At 43.2% G+C, this 22284-nt stretch overlaps 1 protein-coding gene across 6 annotated transcripts in view; it reads right to left on the bottom strand.

The window, feature by feature from the left end:
• Positions 1 to 12788, bottom strand: part of PAFAH2 (platelet activating factor acetylhydrolase 2) — a 59911-nt gene extending 47123 nt beyond the window's left edge. For 4 of the 6 annotated variants that reach the window (XR_005215460.1, XR_005215461.1, XM_037828106.1 and 1 more), the window contains exons 1-7: positions 12727 to 12788; positions 6927 to 7067; positions 5774 to 5927; positions 4906 to 5002; positions 1449 to 1526; positions 1205 to 1273; positions 684 to 825 (exon numbers count right to left, since the gene is read on the bottom strand). Coding sequence is in view for 4 of the 6 variants with exons in the window: in XM_037828106.1 (XP_037684034.1) it covers positions 684 to 825; positions 1205 to 1273; positions 1449 to 1526; positions 4906 to 5002; positions 5774 to 5927; positions 6927 to 7016 (630 nt within the window). In the remaining 2 variants the exon portion in view is untranslated. Of the gene's footprint in view, positions 1 to 683; positions 826 to 1204; positions 1274 to 1448; positions 1527 to 4905; positions 5003 to 5773; positions 5928 to 6926; positions 12694 to 12726 lie in introns of those variants that run through there. The other 2 variants (XM_037828108.1, XM_037828107.1) reach the window with 2 other exon arrangements.
• Positions 12789 to 22284: the final 9496 nt, after the last annotated feature.

Below are 22284 nucleotides of genomic sequence, written 5' to 3'. Positions count from 1 at the left end.
AGATACAGTAGCTGTTGTTCAGACATGGAACAAAAGTAAGTAAGAGTGTTCTTATTACCAATCCAGTACTGGACTCTATTGCCCATTTAGACTACACATCTATTGTTCTTGTCTGCCTAGCACTGTCCCCTCTTCTCCTGTTAATCCTACTTTTGAAGAACTGCCCCTGCCACCCCATGCCAAATCTAACCATGTATTTCTGGTGGGGACTTCCAATTTTGGACTTCTCCCCAGTACAAACTCAAGATTTTTCAAACTGCATCTTGGGGCTGGGGAAGGGGCTGAGGAAGCATCCCCACACAGTCCTGTTCTCTCAAATGGCAAGGCTGAACACATGCAAGCTCAGGGCTGTCAAGAGCTGTGGCTCTAACCTCATAAAATAAGCCAGTTTGCTTATCTTAGAAGAGACTAAGATAAGAAATGAAGAGCAAGTCCTGATGGCATTCAAGTCTGGTCTCAGCAGTCTCGCCCTTCCTACAGACTGCTTATATGAGCCAATCAACTCCCCTTTTTGCTTAAGCAAGTTTAAATTGGGTTTCTGTCACTTGTAATTGAAAATGTGGCAAGTTAGACCCACAATGATTGAGATTTCATGAGAGAGGATTAATTACAAGTCTTGTTTAGTGATTATAGTATAGGAAGGATAGGTTTATTAACTCCCCCTCCAACTGGCACCAGCCTACCTGGGGATTCCGAACACGGAATTCCTTCTCTCCATCCCCAACTCGACGGTAGGGGATCCACTCTTCCTCCAGTGACTCACTGGTAGGCTGGTTCTCCTCTGGGGCCTGCTTGCAGAAATAGGTGGCTGCAGCTGATCGGTCCCTGAAATACACATGCTATCAGAGAGAAATCTGAAGACACCCTTCATCTTATTTTTCCCCTTTACCAACTCTTTCCTTTGGGCTAAGATATCTGGATCATCCTTTAGCTAGTAAAGGATATCTGGGGCATGTATAGTAGAGCAGAAAAAACCTTGACTTTGGAGACTGACTTGAGTTTGAACCCCAACTCAGCTGTGTCACATTGGGCAAGTTAATATTTCATATCTTTGAACCTTGATTTTCTCTTAAAATGGGTTAATACCTGCCTGGTGTGGTTGTTGTGAGGATTAGAAATAATATATCAATAGGAGACCAGTCTATATCCTAGTCCACTGCAGGCACCTAAATCATGATAGTTTATTATGATTGTCATCCCTCACCTGTGTTCTGGCACAGCAACCACAAAGCCTCGGGAGGCCAGCTCCATGCAGAAGGCTGAATATAATGTCCTAAAGATGGAGGAAGGAAAAGAGAGAAGCAATCAAAAGAATGGCGCAGACTTAGCCCCCATTCCAACCTCGCTCTGCTCTACTGGCCATCTCAAAAAGGTGAATGGAGGGACTTTCATGTGGGGCAGCCCTCAACTCAAGGTGTTTTTTCCAGCCAGCATATCCCTTTTCTCACCAAGGCTCTGAATGTCCTCCTCCATGAAGCATCCATTGTGCTTTCCAATCCCACACAAACACTGATTCATTTTTTCTTCTGAAATATATTTTGACCACTTCAACAACAGTGTTTTTATTGACTATACATCTTTTCACCTCTCAAATTAATCAGAAGCTCCTTGAAGACAGAAACCCTGGTTAATTCTTTAATATGCAACTCATCTGTGATTTACCATGTAGATTTTGTGTCTGTCCTCCAAATCTCCGGGAAAAAAAGGAATACGACCCTGTCATACCATCAAAATACTACATTTCCAAACCTTCCTTGCCATCAGGTATGTCTATGTGATTAAGAGCCCAGCATGCTTCAATAGAAATATAATGCTACTATTACACTAATATAATGTGTAATTTAAAATTTTCTGGTACATGTGTTAAAAAAAATAGTAAAAAACAGGTGAAATTAATTTTAATAATACATTTTATTTAAAATATTATCATTTTAACATATAGTCAAAAATTTAAAATTACTGAAATCTTTTACACTCTTTTTTTCTCCTCTACAAAGTCTTTGAAATCCAGTGCATATTTTACACTTACAGCAAATCTCAATTTGGAGAAGTCACACCTTGTTTATAAGTGTTTTATAGCCACATGTGGCTAGATGCTACTGTAATGAACAGAGCAGCTCTTGTCAACAATATGTAACCAGGTGTGTTGTATAAAACTTCCAGGAAGTTCTCCTTAAAAATGAGAGTGCTCCTTTTTATTGCCAGGAATGTGGACATAATGGCTAGAGCTAAAGCAGCCACTCTGGGTCATGAGATAACCTTAGAAATGAAAGCAATACATGGCAGAACAAGATTATGGAAGTGTCCTCTATGATGACTTTGTGGGGCTACCATATCAATGCTGGACTGCCTACCCCTAGACTTCTTATCTGGCAGAGAAATAAACTTTATCTTGTTTAAATCACTATTATTTGGAGTTTTTCTATTAAATACAACTTGTCCTAATCCTAATTGATACAGGAAGGTCAGTGTCTTTTTACCTTCTCCCACTTTTCTGGAGGAGACAGTGAAAGAAATACTGGACTTAGCCAGAAAGAGTTCTGACCCTTTCCTAATTCAAACTGTGTAACCCTGGGCAAGACTGCCTTTATGAGCCATTTTGCTCATCTGTAAAATATGCATCCCTGCCTGCCCACCTCACTGCACAAGACTGAAATGAGACAATGGCTATACAGGCATGTTGTAAAGGGCTAGATAGTATTTAAATGTACACACTCCTCCCAGAGATGGGAAGCCACAGGTCTGTGACCTATGGGAAGGATTTCAGAGCCTGAATTAACCACTAATACTATGAGAGGAGGTAATATCCCCTTCCCTCTCTGCCCTTTTTCTTGGAATTTCACTCTGGTTAATAAAGAATATTTATAACTGACTCACCCCAGATCTATACAGGTGTGAAGTCTCAGCATAGATTCCTAAACCAAAAAGATCACTCTCTAAAGTCATGTGCTCACCTGCTCCCTACATAAAATAAATACGTATGGGGCTTATGAGGGAATACGTCTTAGCTTCTTTTCCCCCAGTAGACTATAATCTCCCTGAGACTATCTTCTTTTTCACTACCAATTCTGCTAAAAATCCTGGCACATAGCAGGTACTCAATTTATTGAATAAAAAGTGACACTGAAAACCATCTACTTGCCTTCTAGCCTCTTTTCCACATCTACTCTCCACTTCCTGCTCGGTGCTATAGTTATGTGAGTCCACATTCCAGCTCCCCTAGTAGATGCAAGTTCCTTGAGGCTGGGATCATGATTTATTTATCTCTGTATGTCCCACCTTCCCCTCATGTCAGATCAGGCACTCAAGAGATGTTTGCTGAGTGAATGAATGAATGAGTGAGAATCTAGCACCATACAGCCCTTGTATTTATTCTTTCATTCATTCAATAAATATTTATTGAGAAACAACTAAATGGTCTCTGCCTTCAGGGAGCCTACAATCTAGAAGAGAAGACAGATATTAAGGAATAATTACACAATTCATTCATTAGAATTATGTTAAATATTAAGCAGTATGGATTTTCTTATGAAAGCACATTACTGGAAAACTTAACCAAATATCCTATAGAGAGTTAGGATAGGTGTCCTTAAGAAAGTGATATGCAAACTAAGATTTTGAAGGTAATTAGGAATTAGCCAGGCAAAAGAGGGAAGAGGGGGAAGAGGAAGACAGGAGCAGAACAACGAACATTCTAGGCCAAAGGAAGAGCCCCAAAGCACAGCACAGATGAAAACCCTGAGGCAGAAAATAACATAGTGTCTTTAAGTAAATGAAAGATGGCCAGTTTGTCTGGAGAGCTAGAGTACAGCAAGAACAAGAGGAAACATTTGTCTTGGACCTGCATCCAGGTAAGACCATGTAAAGAGCTGGATTAAATTTAAAAAGCCATTAAAAAGTTTCAAGTAGGGAAATGACATTCATTCATTCATTTATTCAACAAATAGGTATTGACCGCCTACTATTACAATATACCATGCATTGTTCTAGGTGCTAAAATGATGAGATCATATTTGGTTTTAAAATAGGTATTTTTGGCTACAGTATGGACAATGGTTTGAGAGGTGGGGAAGCAAGAATAGATGTGTAACACTTTGAGACGTGTAACACTCTGGGGCATAAACTAGACTTATACATTTTAATGGATGAAAATATACAGGAACATTCACAAACTTAATAGGACTATATGTACTACCAAGGTGTAGAAATGAGAATTCATGGAAAGAATTCTAAATGGGTACTGAATTATAAAACTTAGGCAAGTTTCCTGAAGTCTGATAAAATATATCTTACAGTTCACCTTCACCGTGTTTCTCGATGTAGAGAAAGGGAGAGAAGTGACATGTGTGTCACTTCTACTAGTTGCCAATAGAAACTGAATCTTCATTAGCAACCTTGAGAGCATCATCTCCATTTAACAGATGAGATCTAGGCTCAGAAGGTGACAAACTTTCCCAAGCTCACACAGTGTACTAGTAATACAGCTGAGACTTATGCATTTGACTGTCAGCTCCATGAGTGTAGGGAACAAGTCTATCTTATTCACTGCTACACCAGTGCCTTGTACACAGAAGTCAACCAATATGTATGGAATGAGTGACTATCTGACTACAAAGCTCAGATTCCTTCTAATATTTTTGGGCTGTTATATAGGAAAAAAGCTAAAAGTGTTTATTTATATAAATGCTGGAACATAAGAAATGAAGGATGTTAAGCCTGGAGAACAGGTGACACGGGCTTGGGGAAGGTCTTCTACAGAAGTGGACCCAATGTTATAGAACGAAGCAGATGGCAAATGAGATAGCTAGCAGATAGAAATGTGCGCTCTCTGCCCTTTGAGAATGAGACTCAGCAGCTGTCACTAGAAAAGGAATATGACAAGGTCTGGGAGACAAAAACTCTTACCTGAAGGTTCCCAGGCCATGGGAAAAGATGATCAAGGGATATCCAGAATCCTTTGTCTTAAAGGGGCCATTCCAGCTGACCGGCAGGCGACAAGATCCTAGCAGAGACACATACTCTAGAACCTCTGAATGCCCCAAAGCTGTAATCCCAAGGGCAGCCTGGCCATAGGCATGGGTGGGAGCATGTGTTCCTCCCCTCTGGAGAACCACTGTTCCCCCCTAAGCAGCCCAGGGCGATTAATCACTTATTTTTTCCCCTTTTCTTCCCTGGGGAGCCTGAACAATAGAACAAGGGAAAACAGGAATTCAAATCCAAAGAAGCAGTACTTAACAACCATGGAGTAATTCCTGAGATGCCAAGGCAGTGGGTAGAACTCCTAGAGGTGGGAGTTTTGGGAGAACTAGATGACCCTTGATAGTTAAGAATGGTTCTCTGATCTACACAATAGCTGGCACAGAGTGGGAAATAATACATGCTGAATAAATGAGTAATAACCACCATTTATAGAATACACTCTGTGTCCCAGTCGCTGCACAAAAGTGCTCTACCTACATCCCCAACAACCCTGCAGGGCAGGCATTTTACAAATGAGGAAACAAAGGCTCAGACAGAGTAAGTAACTCACCTAAGGCCCACAGCTAGTAAATGGTAAAGTGTGGATTTGAACCCAAATCCCAATCCATAACACAAGCTCTGATGCATATAATTCTCTCTCAACGCTCTACACCACACTGAATGAATGGATGTCAGTTTGGACAATATCCTCTGATAAGCAATGCAAAGTATAAGGTGCTGTGTCTGCCTGGGGATCTCCTAGAAACATAACCGAGCAATTGAAAAAGCATCTGGGGATCCAGCCAGCCCTTACCCACAGCCAGGTTGAACAGCAACCCTCCCCAGCGTTTATTAAACTGCAGGTAATCAGCCAGGCCAGTGCAGTATTCATAGCGGGGAATCCACAGGGGCTGCTGTTCGGTCTTTTCTGCCTCTTGGCAGGGATAGAAGAGTCGAAAGAAGCTCCCCTGCAGAAAAGAAGAGAGCAGCTGCTCAGAGCAAGAAGCCCAGGCACTGCTAGATTTCCCAAGAGACACACTTGGCAGGTGTTTAGGTCACCAGCAAAGCAGGGCACCAAAGCAGGGGGAAATTAAGCTTCAGTTAATGTATCTGCACTTTGCATTCAGAAAATCCAGAAAAAAGCAACTTTATTTTTAACATACATGTAAATCATGTTATTTCAAATATCCAACTGTATTTTGAATTACATCTTGGGAGTACCAAAATATTTTCAGTTCTTGGACGGTCAGAGGTTTAAATCTAGCTTTGAGCCCAGGCCTGGAAGAGTCCCGGGAGCTGGTGTCTTTACTGAATGAGGTGGATTGGTGGAGTCACCCAGGCCACTCCTCCAGACTGGTCCTCGGAAAGCACCGGCACATTTATGTTATATGGCAACAGGTAAGCAGTTACTAGAAGGTGTGGCCTCTCACAATGGGTAGCGGATAGTACAAGGAACAACAGAGAACCTGCGAACGGACAGAGGGAGAGCCTAGAAGCCAAAGCAGGAGGGGAACACAGAATGAAGTGGGAGAGGAGAGAAAGGGAGACTGTCTTCCTACCCAGGCTGGGAACCAGAGGCCAATGGCACATGGCTCATTGCTTTTCCTCTCACATACTTGGATTAGGATGAGATCAAAAACCTCTCCAGGATCAGGCATCTGCCCTCAAGAAAGGTGAAAGGATCTGAGAGCTGCCTTTGAAGCTCTATTTCCTCCTAAATGGAAAATGAACCCAATATTTCTATCTATTGGGGTATTTAAAACTGGAAAGAGGAAGAAGGTCAGGGAAGAGAGACCTAGACCTGGGGACTGAGCATCAGATCGTTTGGTCTTTATAACCAAATCCAAGTCAGGTCTGACTCAGAATCCCCACCTGGTATTACACAATCAGACCTGCTATCAGGAAGTCAAGGTGCAGGCAGAAGGAGTGGGAGGTGCAGCAGAAGGGATGGAGCTACGGACACTTACCTGGAGACTGTGACCCTCCATCACATCTCCGCAGCCCACAAGGTGGGGTCCTGTTACAGGTGGAAAGCCCACAGACTGGCTGACTCCCATTTCATCACCAGCTGAATCAAACAATGACTTGAGAAGTACTAAACTTGATGGCTAGAGGGTAGAACATAAAACAGCCTCTTGCTAGTTTCCTCTTAGCTTCCTGTTGCATACATGTGCTATCTGCCACTCCTCCCTATCACGCCATCCTCCATGCCAGTTACTCTTTAAATGTTGCATATTATCTTCTTTGCTACACCAGTGTGCCAAGGTTTAGGGGAAGCTGTTTGTCTGTTTGTTATGGGTGGCTGTGGAGAGAGCTTCCATACTCAAAACCCATTAACGAGTGTTTATTCAGCACCTACATGTGCCCAGCACAGCAATAACTGTTGCAGAGAATATAATGCAGACCTTGCCCTCAAGAAGCTAATAAAAATAACCATTAAGATCTATTATGTACTGAGTCAGCATCCTACAAAGCTTTTACATATATTACATCATTTAATTCTCTCAATAACTCTCTAAGGTGGTATGATTAAGATCCTATTTTACAGATGAGGAAACTAGGATGTTGAATAACTTTCCCAAGTTACACTGCCCATAGGTGACAAACCCACATCTGTCTAACTATAGAGCCTGAGCTCTTAACTGTTAACAACTCTGCTCATGGAGAAACCCAGTTATATATATATAAAGTCATTGACTTAAACTACTGACTGTGAGCCCAACTGGCATTTAAAAGAGGGAAAGACAACGAGAGTGGTCAGGAATAGTCGAGGAAGGCTACTTGGAAGAGGTGGCACTGGTCCTGGGCCTTGAAAGATGAGGAAAATTTAGAGAGGAAGGGGAGAAGATGGAATGCATTTCCAGACAAGATAGAATATAAAAGCAAAGAAAGAGACAGTAATAAGGAAGAGTATGATGTGGGCAGTAGGTCAAACAGTAGCCTTCAACATGGCAAGTACGCAAACTTCTGACTAGATAACATTCCTATAACCCAGATGCTTCCTACATTGGGGGAAATGCCATTGCTCCTTACTCCTTTTTGATTTCACCATCATTATCACATTTAATGAACACTTACTCTGTGCAGGAATAATGCTGAGTGCTTTACAAATATCATGTACCTGAATCCTTGCAACATGTATTATTATCTGAGATATGTATGGTTATCTCATTTTACAGATAAGGAAACTGATGCTTGATAAAGTTAGAGAATTTACCCAAGATCACACTTGATTACAGGCAACGTGACTGCAACGGTGGACAATGTGATCTAACCTCCTAGCTTCCGTTCTATCCTCCACCCACTGCAGAGCAGTCATACATTTGGGTGGGGCTGACCGCTCCCTAATCTGTAGACTTGGGCCTTAACTGACCTGAGCCAGTCAGCTCTTGGCATTCGCTGGTCAGTGTTTGGATGAAAAGTGGGCATATAACATAAGTTGACCCAATTATTGTAAAGCCCAGGACTTTGGTTTGATGGCAGAGGACAGAAAAGTTCTTTCTTGCTTTGAACTAGTGTGATGTGCTGATGTGAGGCCTAGAACTATAGCAGCCATTTTGCTACCTTGAAAATGAAGCTATCCATGGAGGATGGTAAAGTTAGGAGAGTCACAGAGAAATGGAGCCACAGTACTGAAGACATTAAGAATCTCTGGATGAGACCTAACTGAAATCTGACTCACTCCTAGACTTTCTAAGTACATGAGTCAATAAATTCCCTTTTTTGTTTAAACTGACTGAATTTAGATTTCTATTGCTTGCAAGCAAAAAACATAGCATCTAAACTGATAAACTGAGTCCCTGGCCCACATAATCATTAAGTTATTTTGCTTTCTTCAAGATGGTCTGGGAGGGATCAGATGGTTCAAACCAAGTATGTCTGGGCAAGAAAAGACCTTAGAGATCATTTCTATCAACCCTTCCCATATCCCCCTTTCCTCCTACTACATAACATGTACTGTATTGATTAAGAAACTGAGGTCCTGAGAGCTTAAGAGCACTGTTCAAGATCACAAGAGAATTATTATTACACACAGATCTCCTGATTGCCACCTTCCAATTTTATGATCCAATGGAAAGTCCAAATAGTCAATAATCCTAATGTCATTCTGTCTAACTTTGGAAGATAATGATTTCCTTTCTACTACAGATTCAATTTCTTCATTTGGTTTCTCCGAAGCAAATTTACAAGTAAACCCAATTCTTTTAAAAAGAAACTAAGCTCATGATGCACTGTCAGTGAATTTTTCAGCCAGACTGAAGTTGGATGTGTGTTGCTTAGTTTCAGACCCTGACCTTTCTCCCTTGTGATTGAGGGCAGGAACACGGAAGACAGATGGCTGGGAACACATGTCATCCACATGACAATGAGGCAACTGGGAGTTCTAACTGCCATAAAAGAGGATCAGATAAAATACTGCAGGAGTTCTGAGAAGAAAGAAGCCACCTTTAGCTTTGGGAGTAGAGGGCAGGGGAAGATGGGAAAGGTTGACTTTCAAGTAGAAGAAAGAGGATGAGCAAAGGCATAAAGGAAAGAAAGCATATGTGAGGAAGAGCAAGTAATTAGTAAAGGACACACGATGAGAAAGGGGGGTTGTGACCAGATTTGAAGGGAGAAGTCCCTCAAGTGTTAGGCAAAGGAGTTAGGACTCCTTTGGAAACAAGGTCATGGAACAAGAGATATTAAGACTAAAAGACCCAAGTTTGAACCCTTTGCTCCCAAGTCTTCTTAGCACAGGCAAACTATCTGATCTTTCTAAAACTAAGTCTCCATCTCTACAATGGGAATGTTACCCACCCTTATAGGGTTGCTGTGGAGATAAAACAAAATAGCACATTTAGAGCATCTAGTGCAGTGCTTGGCTCTTAGGAACTATCCAGGAAATATTTGTTGCTAAACAATAGGATTTGTCAACTGAGTGGATCTGGGGAGTCGAAGGAGAGCGAAAAGCCAAAGATGAGTCAGGTTTCGGGACGGGGTGACCAGGATGATAGTAGCTTCTTATGCAAAGAGATTTTTGTCACGCTGTATACAGAACAGTGCTTGGCATAGGAATCAGGACGAGTGAACTTGAAAACAGCCAAACAGAAGGGAAACAGAGCACTCCAGAGGTCCTGGCAACTTTCTGGAAGGATCCTCAGCTAAATCAAGTTTAGAGATAAATAAATACTAAAAAACCTAACTGGCCAAAGTGAGACTAACATGAAAATGAACCTATGTTCCCTGGGCTCACATTGACTGATGCCCAAAAAGGATAGGGGAGATGGGAAGATTCAATCTGACTTCCAAATTTTGCCAATGAGCTGGCCACACAGTCATTTCTAATAAATGCCATTGGATTTTCCAGGGAAATCAGCCTAGGTGTCTTTACCTACTTTTGCTCACTCTGTCTAAACAATTTATGATGGTGCTTGACCAGAAGCCTTTCTATACATCTAAATCTGCCCCATCCATCAAGGCCTAATGAAATTTCCAGTCCTCTGTGAAGCTGTCCCAAGTCCATTCAACCTTCCCTTCTCTCAATTCTGAGCACGTACCCTCTTCTAGTAACCAATCACATACTGTCTTAAGATAGCTCTTGGATTCTAACAGTTTTCTATCAGTGACTTGCTTACAACCTGTGGTCCAGTAGAATCTAGATCAGGGGTTGCTGAACCCATCATCACAATCACCCGGGAAGCTAGGGCCATCATTCGTGTAAGTGGGATGGAGGTCAGGATCCGTTTTTAAAAGTTCCCTAGGTATTTCTGATCAAGGTTTATGAACCTCTGGTTCAGAAGGTACACAGGACTTCTCTTTTATTCAGACATGCATGCAACAAACACAACAACTACTGAGTATATACTATGTTCCAGTCCACCATTTTCATAATGAAATTGTAACTATAATTTCATTTGGTTTAATCCCCATGGCCACTGAGGAACATGCTCCTACCAGTAACTAGGGCCTAATGTAGGGCCCTCCATATCACTGGTTTCAATAATTTATTAAATGAATGCTATTTAAATTTTTACATACTTATGTCTTATCTATGCAGACATACTTAAGGGCTAAAGATTGTTTTACACTTCTTTGTAGGCTACACCATCTATCTCCATGCTTTTTACATAGTAGGGGCTACTATAAATGTTCCTTCATTTGGCTTTGATTTAAACCCCTCAATTCTTTAATCTCTGTCTTTTTGATCTAGAAGTAGGGCTCTATGGTATAACAGGAAAAGGCTTTGGTGAACAGTCTGAATTCCACCTCTGCCACTTACTAGTTGTGTTATCTTGAGCAAGTTCCTCACATTCTGAAGTCTCTGGTAATTTCTCCACAAAACACAAGCAATAACAACCACTCATGAGTTTTAAATGAGATAATGCATGTAAAGCACCTAACATACAGATGAGAATTTAATGATAATGTAGGTAAAGCACCTGACATATAGAAGGCACTAAAAAAAATTGTAGCTACAACTATAATTGTTATAACTAACTTTATGATCTCTCTGAGGCTAACTTCCTTATACGTAAAATGGGGACACTTCAGAGGTGAAATTCAAATTAAAAAATTGATAACTGCCGAGGGCTTAGTACATTTTAAGTGCTCATAAAATGTTAGGATTTAATGAACTATACCACTTCTCCTTTAAGTCATGCCGAGCCAAGGTTTCTTTTTTTTCCTCCAGATTAAACCTGTGGCAAAAGGGATTCTCTGTCCAACCTGAAACACCTCAGCCAAAGCCCGAGTTTACAAAACAGGCCCAGAAAAGCCCAGAGGGAATGGATGGGGTTCACACTACAGCTGTCCACCTCCTGCTGGGGGCCTGTTTCCAGTGAGCAGGGACTGCCCCTCTGCCAGCTCTGTGGACTTTTCATCATCCTCTGTATCAGGGCAGGGTCCAAAATAAGCACAGCTCTGGTGCTTCCTTCCAGACAAGGTTCTCTGGAGATTTCAAGTTCACTGGTCTGACCCGTGGTCTCTGGAGGGAGTGAGGCAACATCATCCTGCTCTTAGAGAACGGAGACACCAAGCATTCAAGGGAAGGGCCTGAGCACCAAGGTGGCAGAGCGAGAAAAGAAGCCAAAATAAGGAGGTGCTGGAACGTTAGAAATGGTAATAAAAATCATCTCTCGACCTGTGAAGGCTTTACAGTTTACAAAGCACTTTCACAAATAGTTCATTGGCTCCACAACATAACCACAGCCTAAGACTGACGACAGGGCAATCGTCGTCTCCTATTTTAAGAAATGAAGAGGGTGAGTCCCAGAAATATGTGATTCGCCCAAGGTCACACACCGAGCAAGCTGCAAAGCTAGTCGAGAACCCGGGTCTATTAACTACTAGTCCAAGACTCTTGCGCAAATCCGGAAGAAGGAATGGGGGCTTTCTCCCAACAGCATTAAAAAAACAAAAACAAAAAACAGGAAAACGAGAGTAAAACTGAAGCCCACGCACAGTATGGGGCATAAAGAAGCCTGGGTTTCTCAGAGGTCGGTCTGTCGGGGGTTCAGGGTGGGGATGAGAGTACAAGATAGGGATGTGGCCTTAAGGTGGGGCTCAGGGTTGGATTCCAGGGGCGTCAGGATTGAACGCTAGAGATGACTGTCGGAAGGTTAAGGACGTGGGGAGATAACTAAGGTTTCTGAATAGAAAACAGAAAGGACGAAAGACTAATATGAAGTCCCTGGGATTGAAAGACGAGGAAGCCCCAAACCAGGCTGGAATACAAATGCGTCTGTAATACCTCGGCTCATAACAGGACGTCTCTCCAATCAAACTTACCGGTCAAGCAGACCCCTCAGAAGCAGCCCCAGATTGCTAAAGCAACGGAAACAAGAAACCGCCCAGGAGCCCGTTGCCCTTTGGTAGTTGTAGTTTTCAGAACTCAACGTGGGAACTTAGACGCGCCTCCCGCCTCTCTGACCGAGACTATAACTCCCGGGGTGCACCGCGCAAGACCACGCATTGCCAGCCTAGAACTACAATTCCTAGAGGTCCATGCGACGTCTCGTCGTTGGGAGAAACCGCCCAAGATCAGGGGTGCGGTGCGATTCCTCCCCCTGGTGGTGTGAGGAGATAGCCGCCACGATTACGAGCTTCGAGCGGAGGGTTATTGCTAATACCTCATCCATTTAGTAGCCCTCCGCCTTAACGTTCCTCAAATAGTTCCCAAGCGTGTTTAGAAAATGCCACTGCTTTACGTCATTCTCATAGAGATAGGGACGATGTCGGTGGTGGTTGTGTGTGCACCACGCTTTTGCTTCCTGTGAGTGTATGCGAGTGCTCATTCAAATTAAGCGTACTTTCTCTACCAACCTGTACCTGTGACACCTGTGATTTTCCATTGTTTTCTAGAGACTCAACTAACAAGAACAGGGAGGAATCTGAGAAATGAGCTGGTCCCACCCCATTCCCCTACTCCTCCACTCCCACTTCCCTGGTCCTGGGCTGGGTTTTAGGGACACAATGGTGAACAAGATACAACGGAATTCCCAATCGAGCGGGGGATTCAGACAAATGAACAATTACAACACATAAGAAATGTGCTCTAACAGGGGAAACACGGGGAGTTGTGGGAGCCTTGGAAAAGGGCATCTGCCCAGTTTTGAGAGGGAGGAGGCAGTGTCAGGCTAGGCTTCTTAGAGAAAGAGATGTTAAGTTTGACACCTGAAGGAGCAGGAATTAGCCAGGAGCAGGGGGAGTATGAAGAATGTTCTAGACAGAGTATGGCAAGGTCGGTGCTGCTGGAGCACAAAGTGTAAGCAGTGGAATAGAGAGAGACATCTGCGAGGTAGGCAGGGCTCCATTATCAAGAGTCCCGTAAACTACAATAAGAAATTTGGATCATTCAGTTCCGAAAATTTCAACTGCTCCCGACTACCTATGAGGTCCCAACTTCTTAGCCTGACATTCGTGATCCTCCCCAACCTGCCTTCCATCTCTCTAGCAGTATTGCTGGAGCTACTGCCTGGCAGGAATCCTCTCTCCTCTGGCCTGCCCTACCCTCACTATTTTCAGAACACATCAGGCTCTCATTGTTACCTCCACGCTTTTACTCATGCTCTTCCCCCCATTAGGTACTCTCTGCCCGGCCTTGATGCCTGTATAATAAGCCTGTTCTTCCTCCAAAGTTCCTCTAGGTCCTCCCTCACCACAAAGCTACCCTAATCCCTCCAGCCCCAAAGGATTTCTGACCTGTCTCGGTTGCAGGGATATTTGTTTGCACCACTAATTGGGAGGTTTACCTCATACCACCTTGTGTATCTCCTAGGCTGGAGGTTTTAACTCTAATAAATTGTGAGCTCCTTGAGGTCAGGTGTTGAGTCCTGCTCTTTCTACCACCACCACCTGCTGGGCACCCCCAAATCGCCTGTGTTCAGACTCCCTGCTTTAGGCTTCTTTAGGCTTAGCTCCCCTCCTGACACAGCTGCCACCACCACCCTTCCAGGAGCCAATGAAGTCATCAGGACAGAATGATGGCAGCACCCACTGTGCAAATTAGGCCCTGACTTTAATTACAGCTGTAGTTGGTGGTGGTGGCAGTAGATGATAAAAAGCTTAGTGCAGATCAGAGAGCCACTCCCTTTGGCTAATTAATCGGTGCTATGCAGCTGTTCAGCACGTTCATGACAAATCAGAGTCCCTGTTCGTCAGAACTGCTGAAGGTCATTGCTTCCAGTCCCCCATGCCCAGACCAGGTCATGCCAGGGGCATTTGCTGGCCAGAAGAATTGAACGCTTCCCAGAGATGGGGATGTCACAGCTTCCTTTAGCTTTGGCAATTTCTTTTTCATTGTTGGGAAGTTCTTCCTTGGGCCTAGACTCTTTCCTAGTGCAAAATAAAATACAGTACTTGTGTTCAGTTGCGTTTCCTTCCAATGTAGTAGAAGTATTCAGCAATCAGTTGGTTTTCCAGCCTTTTCATCATAACTCTCATCTTCCAATGGCCCAAGTTTCCTTTTAAGTCAGCTATCATCCCAACTTGGGCCTTAACCTTGTTGTTACATTGCTTTAAGTTGATATTTTGGTGACCAGCTTTGGATTTACTGTTTTCCCTCTCCACCTGCTGAAGTTGGTGGGCAACATTTTTTAAAAATCATGATATGATGCATATACAGTAAAGTACCTAAAGTGCACTAACCATAAGTGTACGGCTCAACCCTTCTCACTTTCTTTTTTACATTTGGTGTAACCACCACCAAGTTAAGAATATAGCACATTTCTGTTACCCACAAAGGTAGCCTCATCTCCCTTCTCAGTTTCTGACCACTCATCCCCACTCCTTGAGGTAACTGCTATTCTTCCTTCAATCATTATCAATTAACTTTGGGTGAGCAACATTTTGTAACTTTTAACAATGACATTTTATTCTCAATGATCCATCAGTGGATGTTACATGTGTCAAGGCTGTCCTTCAAAGTCCACAGAAACACACCCTGTAATTAAACAAGGGAGAGCCAATCCCTATTATAGAATTTGTGTTTATGATAGATGATTTGGGGGAGAGCTTAAGAAAGCAGGGCTTTGATCTGCATTGGATGCTGTCAGGAAGTGGGATATTTTTATAACTGGGTATCTTAATAAATTTTATCTAGGAGAACAGATTAGTCCAAAGCTAAGCTGTCATTAGTAAGACACAACAGTTTCTCATATTACTGGGACAGGAGGATGGCTGGTTATTTTGGGGTTTGGACAATATTCATGTTTTGCAGGCCTGATTATAGAGTGGCCTTGTTTGTGTCTTCATCTTTCACAGTCAGAGTGGCCTTGTCTGATGTAGATGCTCTGTGAAATTGTTTATGTTGAATAGAACACCAAGGCCCAGTTGTGAGTGCCAAGCCAGCTTTTTCTTATATAACAACCTATGTTGATGTCTCCTCTGGGCTGGGTGCTGAGTGTATGAAAATGGCTCTTACATGTCCTTGCAGAGCTTATAGTTGGTGGCGTAAATGGACAGTTGTAAAGCACTGCAGTTAAGGGTCTGGGTTCTGGAGACAGGCTACTGATTTTAAATCCCTGCTCTACCACTTACTGGTTGTAAGATCTTGAACAATGACTTTATTCTCTAAGCCCCCATTTCTTCATCTGTAAAGGGGGATAACAACAGTACCTACTGGGTCACTGATTGATTAAATAGCCTGGATTTGATAGGACGCAGAGGTGAATATAGGTTTTGTGGGGCTTGAAGCTTATATAATCTGGGGAAGCCCTCTTTAAGAAAAAGAATTTTTAAATTTACTTTTTCAAAATTTTCAAAATATATAACCATGTGAAAATATTCCTAGGTCCCCTTCCAGGGCTTCAAGAGGGGCTCTAAAGCTTAAACTTCATTAGTTTTGAGATATATCTGACTCCAAAGGGGCAAAATTATTAAATAGCCTTATTCTTTTCAAATCACTGCCATCAAACAAGTTCTCCCCAAATACTTTACCTTGCCCTTAGCTGAGATTCTCTCCAGTACTCTTAGTTCTCTTTTGTATTATGTCCTGGAAGTGGGCAAGGGGCTAATGATGGAGGAATTGACTTGGGTCCTGATTCTGAATATAGTTGCACCTACTACTTTCAGCATGGGGACCCAGCTAGAGTCTGGGTGAATCCTCTTTTAGCATCCAGTTACACAGTGTGCTGGTTTGTATATATTATGTCCCCCAGACAAGCCATATTCTGTAATGCAATCTTATGGTGCAGATTGATTAATCTTTTTGATTAGGGTGTGGCCCATTGATTAAATGTTTCCATGGAGATTTGGCCCTTCCCATCCACGGTGGGTCTTGATCAGTTTAAAGTCCCTTAAAAAGAGCCACAAAGGCCCAGATGTTTGCTGACACTGATGCTTAGCCATGCTTGGAAATGCTGATAGAAGGATGTTTAGCTAAGAGATGAAGCCCGGAGTTTGCCCTGGGATATGCTAAGACAGGACCCCCAGGCGCTTAGAGAGAGACATCCTGGGAGAAAGAATCAAGAATGCACAGGAGCTGAGAGAGGAGCTGGAACACAACCTGGGATCAGCAGATGCCAGCCATGTGCCTTCCCAGCTAAGAGAGGATTTCCGGATACCACTGGCCTTCCTTCAGTGAAGGTATCATCTGTTGATGCCTTAGTTTGGACACTTTTATGATCTTAGAACTGTAAATTTGTAACTTAATAAATCCCCTTTATAAAAGCCGATCCATTTCTGGTATTTTGCATAACAGCAGCATTAGCAAACTGGAACACACAGATACAGTATATGCTTAATAAAGGTCAAGAGCAGGAATTGTTCTTCTCTATGACTGTTACCATAATCATTCTCCCATTCAAAAAGTATTTCTAGAATCCAAAAGAACTGAAAGCAGGGACCCATTTCATAGCAGCATTAGTCACAATAGCAAAAAATGGAAGGAACCCAAGTGTCCATGAATGGATAAACAAAATGTGGTATAGCCATACAATGGAATATTACTCAACCATAAAATGGAATGAGATTCTTTTACATTCTATCACCAGGATGAACCTCGAAGATATCATATTGAGTGAAATAAGCCAAAAGGACAAAAATGGTTTGATTTCACTTATGTGAAATTCCTAGAATATGCAAATTATATGACAAAAATAGATTTTAGGTTACCAGGGGTGGTAAGGTAGGGAAGAGGGAATGGGGACTTAATGCTTAATGGGTATGGCATTTCTGTTTGGGGTGATGAAAAAGTTTTGGCAATGGATGGTCGTGACTGTAGCACAACATTGTGAATGCAATTAATACCACTGAGTTGTAAACTTGCAAGTAGTTAAAATGGGAAATTCTATGTTGAATGTGTTACCACAATAAAAACATAAAACACACATGCAGAGAATAAAACCATATATGTGCCTAATATGCCTGTGCCAGTTTGAATGTATTATGTACCCCCAAACGCCATTATCTTTGATATAATCTTGTGCGAGCAGCCGTTATCAGTGTTGATTAGATTGCAATTCTTTGAGTGTTTCTTTGGAATGTGCCCTACCCAGCTGTGGGTGATGACTCTGATTGGATAATTTCCATGGAGGTGTTGCTCCGCCCATTTGGGGTGGGTCTAAGTTGATCAGTGGAGCCATATAAATGAGCTAACATAACAGAAGAACTCAGTGCAGCTGTGAGTGACGTTTTGTAGAGGAGCAAGCTTGCTACAGAGGAACGTCCTGGGAGAAAGCCATTTTGAAACCAGAACTTTGGAGCAGACTCCAGACACGTGCCTTCCCAGCTAACAGAGGTTTTCCGGACGCCATTGGCCATCCTCCAGTGAAGGTACCCGATGACTGATGTGTTACCTTGGACACTTTATGGCCTTAAGACTGTAACTGTGTAGCCAAATAAACCCCCTTTTCATAAAAGCCAATCCATCTCTGGTGTTTTGCATTCTGCAGCATTAGCAAACTAGAACAATGCCCCAGGGACTAGATTCAGCTCTGGAGATAAAGTGGTGAACAAGAGAGATTAATTCCCTGTCCACATGGTGCTTTCATTCTAATGAGAAGAAACAGATAATAAACATATAAACAAGAAAATTACGTACTATGTTAAATGCTGTATATGAAATAGGATGCTTAGATGGTGTTCTGGTTTGCTAATGCTGTTGTTTGCAAAACACCAGAAATGGATTGACTTTCATAAAGGGGGTTTATTTGTTTCCAAAGTTACAGTCTTAAGGCCATAAAGTGTCCAAGGTAAGGCAACAACAATAGAGTACCTTCACTGGAGAAAGCCCATTGGCATCCGGAAAACCTCTGTTAACTGGGAAGGCATGTGGCCGGCATTCTCCAAAATGTTGCTCTTGGGGTGTTTTGTCCTCTCTTAGCTGCAGCTACTCTTCAAAATGTCGCTGTCAGTTGCTCTCCAAAATGTCACTCACAGCTGCTCTGTGTCTGGGCCTGTGTGGCTGTTTTTAAAGTACTCCAGTGATCCAACAAAGACCCACCCTGAATGAGTGGAGCCACACCTCCATGGAAATAATCCAGTGAAAGGTCTTGCTCACAGGTGATTGAGTCACATCTCCATGGAAACACTGAACCAATAGGTTCCAACCTAATCAACACTAACACGTCTGTCCCCACAAGATTGCCTCAAAGAATATGGCTTTTTCTGGGGGACATAATATATACAAACTGGCACAGATGGAAAATAAAAGGGGTAAGGCACTCTCAGTAGAATGATCTGAGGAGTCAGCTGAGCCAACTACACCCACCATCTATGGATTATCAGTTATGTGCCAGATGTGTTGTTACGCACTTTCAAATATTTTACCATTGAATTATCCAGTGAAGTATGTCATATTCTTTCCAATTTTCAGATAAGAAAACAGGGGCTGTAAGATGCAGATGCTGGTGACCCTTGCTTCATATCCTCTCAGCCCGCCTCTGGGATCCCTTGCTGACAGTTTCCCACATGCTGAGAGCCCCTCCATGCAAAGACCTGCTTCTTCTGCTTCCTTGCCTGGGGATTTTCTCAGGCATCTAAGAAGCAGGAAGGGGGGGGCTGTTACTGCACCCCGAGGGCAATTTAACATCAATAGAGTTGGTGCATCAATGCCCAGCCTACCCATCCTCAGATAAAACACTTTTGAGGTGCACTTCACGCTGTCTCTCAGAGGGTTCCCAGGGGAACAGAACCCAGCTTCTCACATCAGTGCACCCCTTATTAGTCTTTTCCCTCACTGTCTCACTTTCCCCATGCCCTCACCTTTTTTTAATGCAATTTTATTGAAATATATTCACATACCATACAATCATCCAAAGTGTACAACAGTTGTTCACAGTATCATCATATAGTTGTGCATTCTTCTATGAAGAATGAACATTTTCATTACTCTGAAAAATAAAAATAAAAATAAAAGTAAAAAAGAACACCCAAAACATCCCATACCTACCTTCCCCTTATTATTCATTTATTTTTTGTCTCCATTTCTACTTATCTGTCCATACACTGAATAAAGGGAGTGTGAGCCACGAGGTTGTCACAATCACATGGTCACACTGTATAAGCTATATAGTTAGACAATTGTCTTCAAGAATCAAGGATACTGGATTGCAGTTCAACAGTTTCATATATTTCCCTCTAACTGTTCTAATACACTAAAAACTAAAAAGGGATATCTATATAATGCATATATATATAATGCATAAGAGTTACCTCCAGAATGACCTCTCAACTCCATTTGAAATCTCTCAGCCACTGAAACTTTATTTTGTTTCATTTCTCTTCCCTCCTTTGATTCAGAAGGCTTTCTCAATTCTTTGAAGCCAGGTCCAGGCTCTTCCCTGCCGTGCCCTCACTTTTGCTTCCAGAAATCACCTCCCAAATATATTACCAGCACCCAGGTCCTGGTCTCAGGGTTTGCTTTTGGGGGAACTCAAGCTAAGAGATTAAGTGACTTGCCCAAGGCCACCCAACCAGGGGGCAGAACTGGAACTGGAGTCCAGGTCCATATGGTTCCCAATCCCACAGTCCTAATGGTTGCAACACATGCCAGCAAGCCTGGCTGGTCTTTCCTGTCTCATCTCCCATCTCCTCATTCTCAGCTACCCCTTGCTCCAGGAACAGCAGACTGCTTGGGAGCATAATATCTGCCATTCCTTCCATGCCCTGCCATCAATCTGTGTCTTTGCAGGTGCCATTTCCTCTGCTGAAAAATGTGTTGAATCTATTGTGGTCCATCCAATGTCCACCTTCATTCCACTCCTGTTACCTTCCACCTGATAAACTCCAACCATCAGCATCCAGCCCTGGTAAAAAGAAGGAAATTGGTGCCAACATTTGACATACCTGGTCTCATTCAGTTGGCACAATAATTCTGAGAAGTCCATATCCCCATCCCCATTTTGCAGGTGAGGAAACTGAGGTTTACAGAGGCCAAGTGACTTACCCGAGGTCTTATATTTAATAATTGGCAAAGTCAGGATTGAAACCCAGATCTTCCTGCTCTGCTACCACACTTTAATGCCTAGCTGGTGGGAAAGGACAGGGTTTGGGGGTCCCTGAGGCTGTTCCCACATTCCCTTCTGCTTCTGGTCTAACTCAAGAGCTGGCAGGATGTCCCTCAAGGCAGCTGCTAGAGCCCCAGCTAGGAGCAGGGAGTACAGAGCCCAGAGGAAGGAGGCCAGGCTGAAGGAGCTTCCTGCCAAGGAAGGGGCTGGGCATCCCACTCCCCCATGAGGGAGGGGGAAGCTGCTTTCTAACTCCTTCCAGGCCTCGGGGAGTTTACTGGGGCTCAGCAACTTCCAGCTGTCATCAAAAATGATGAACAGATCAGGGATGCCTAGAGGCCAAAGTAGACCTGAATTCACGGTTCTTAATCTTCTCTTCCTGGCTCCCAGCCTTGTTATCATCAAGCCCTTCAAATGCCTGGTCAAGTCTTGTCGCCCAGCAGAGCATGGGCTGGCCTGGTGGGTACCAGGTTCTCAGCAGCTTTGGGGAGTGGGGAGCAGGGGCGGGTGTAAGCCTTACCAGCAATAGTGTGTCAGTCCCTGCTTATAAACCTTTTAGGACTACTTGCAGCCTCCCTGACAAAGGAAAAGCACCGTTCTTACCAGAAGCCCTTCAAGATCTGGATCAATTTCCTTCAGCCAGCCAGATTCCCTCCTCCTTCTCATCCAAAGTGAACTGCTGGTTCCTAGACACGCCATGCTCTTGGCCAATGCTGTGCATTTGCTTGTGCCCAGAGCAGCCTGCCCTTTGGCTTCCTATCCAGTCGTGCAAACCCAGCGGAGATGTCACTTTCTCTGGGAAATCCTTGCCAGCTGATTCCCCTCAGTGCTCTTTGGTGCTCCCCTCACTCTCGTTGACTTCCCCATGACAGCACACAACAAGGCCGTGGAGTAACCTGTGTGCAGGTCTGCCTTCCCGTATGACCGGGGTGCCTGTGGGCCTAGCCTGGTGTCTGGCACAGTGGCTGCTGGTTAAAAGAATGAGTTCATGAGCCAGAGGCACCCAGAGCAGAGACTGCAGACACAAAGGCCTTCAGGGTTCAAGTCAGTCAGGTACATTGGTTAAGTGGGCCTTACCATGGTTAACCACTTAACCATTGTAAGGCAATGGGGAGCAGGAATGACTTGCCTAAGAGAATTAAAATTCAATTAAAGAAAACTGGCTGGTGAAATTGAGTCTCTGACAAAAAAAGTGCCGGGGTGCTGAGTTGGCTGCCCACACACACACAAAATAATAATAGCTGTTCTAGTTTGCTAATGCTGCTGGCAAGCAAAACACCAGAAGTGGATTGGCTTTTATAAAAGGGGGTTTATTTGGTTACACAGTTACTGTCTTAAGGCCATAAAGTGTCCATCAACAAAGTGTACCTTCACTGGAGGATGGCCAATGGTGTCCAGA

This window comes from Choloepus didactylus, chromosome 2, assembly GCF_015220235.1.
Source record: "Choloepus didactylus isolate mChoDid1 chromosome 2, mChoDid1.pri, whole genome shotgun sequence".
Taxonomy (NCBI): domain Eukaryota; kingdom Metazoa; phylum Chordata; class Mammalia; order Pilosa; family Megalonychidae; genus Choloepus; species Choloepus didactylus.
Note: the sequence above shows the minus strand (reverse complement) of the source record. Positions and strands in the feature narration are given on the sequence as shown.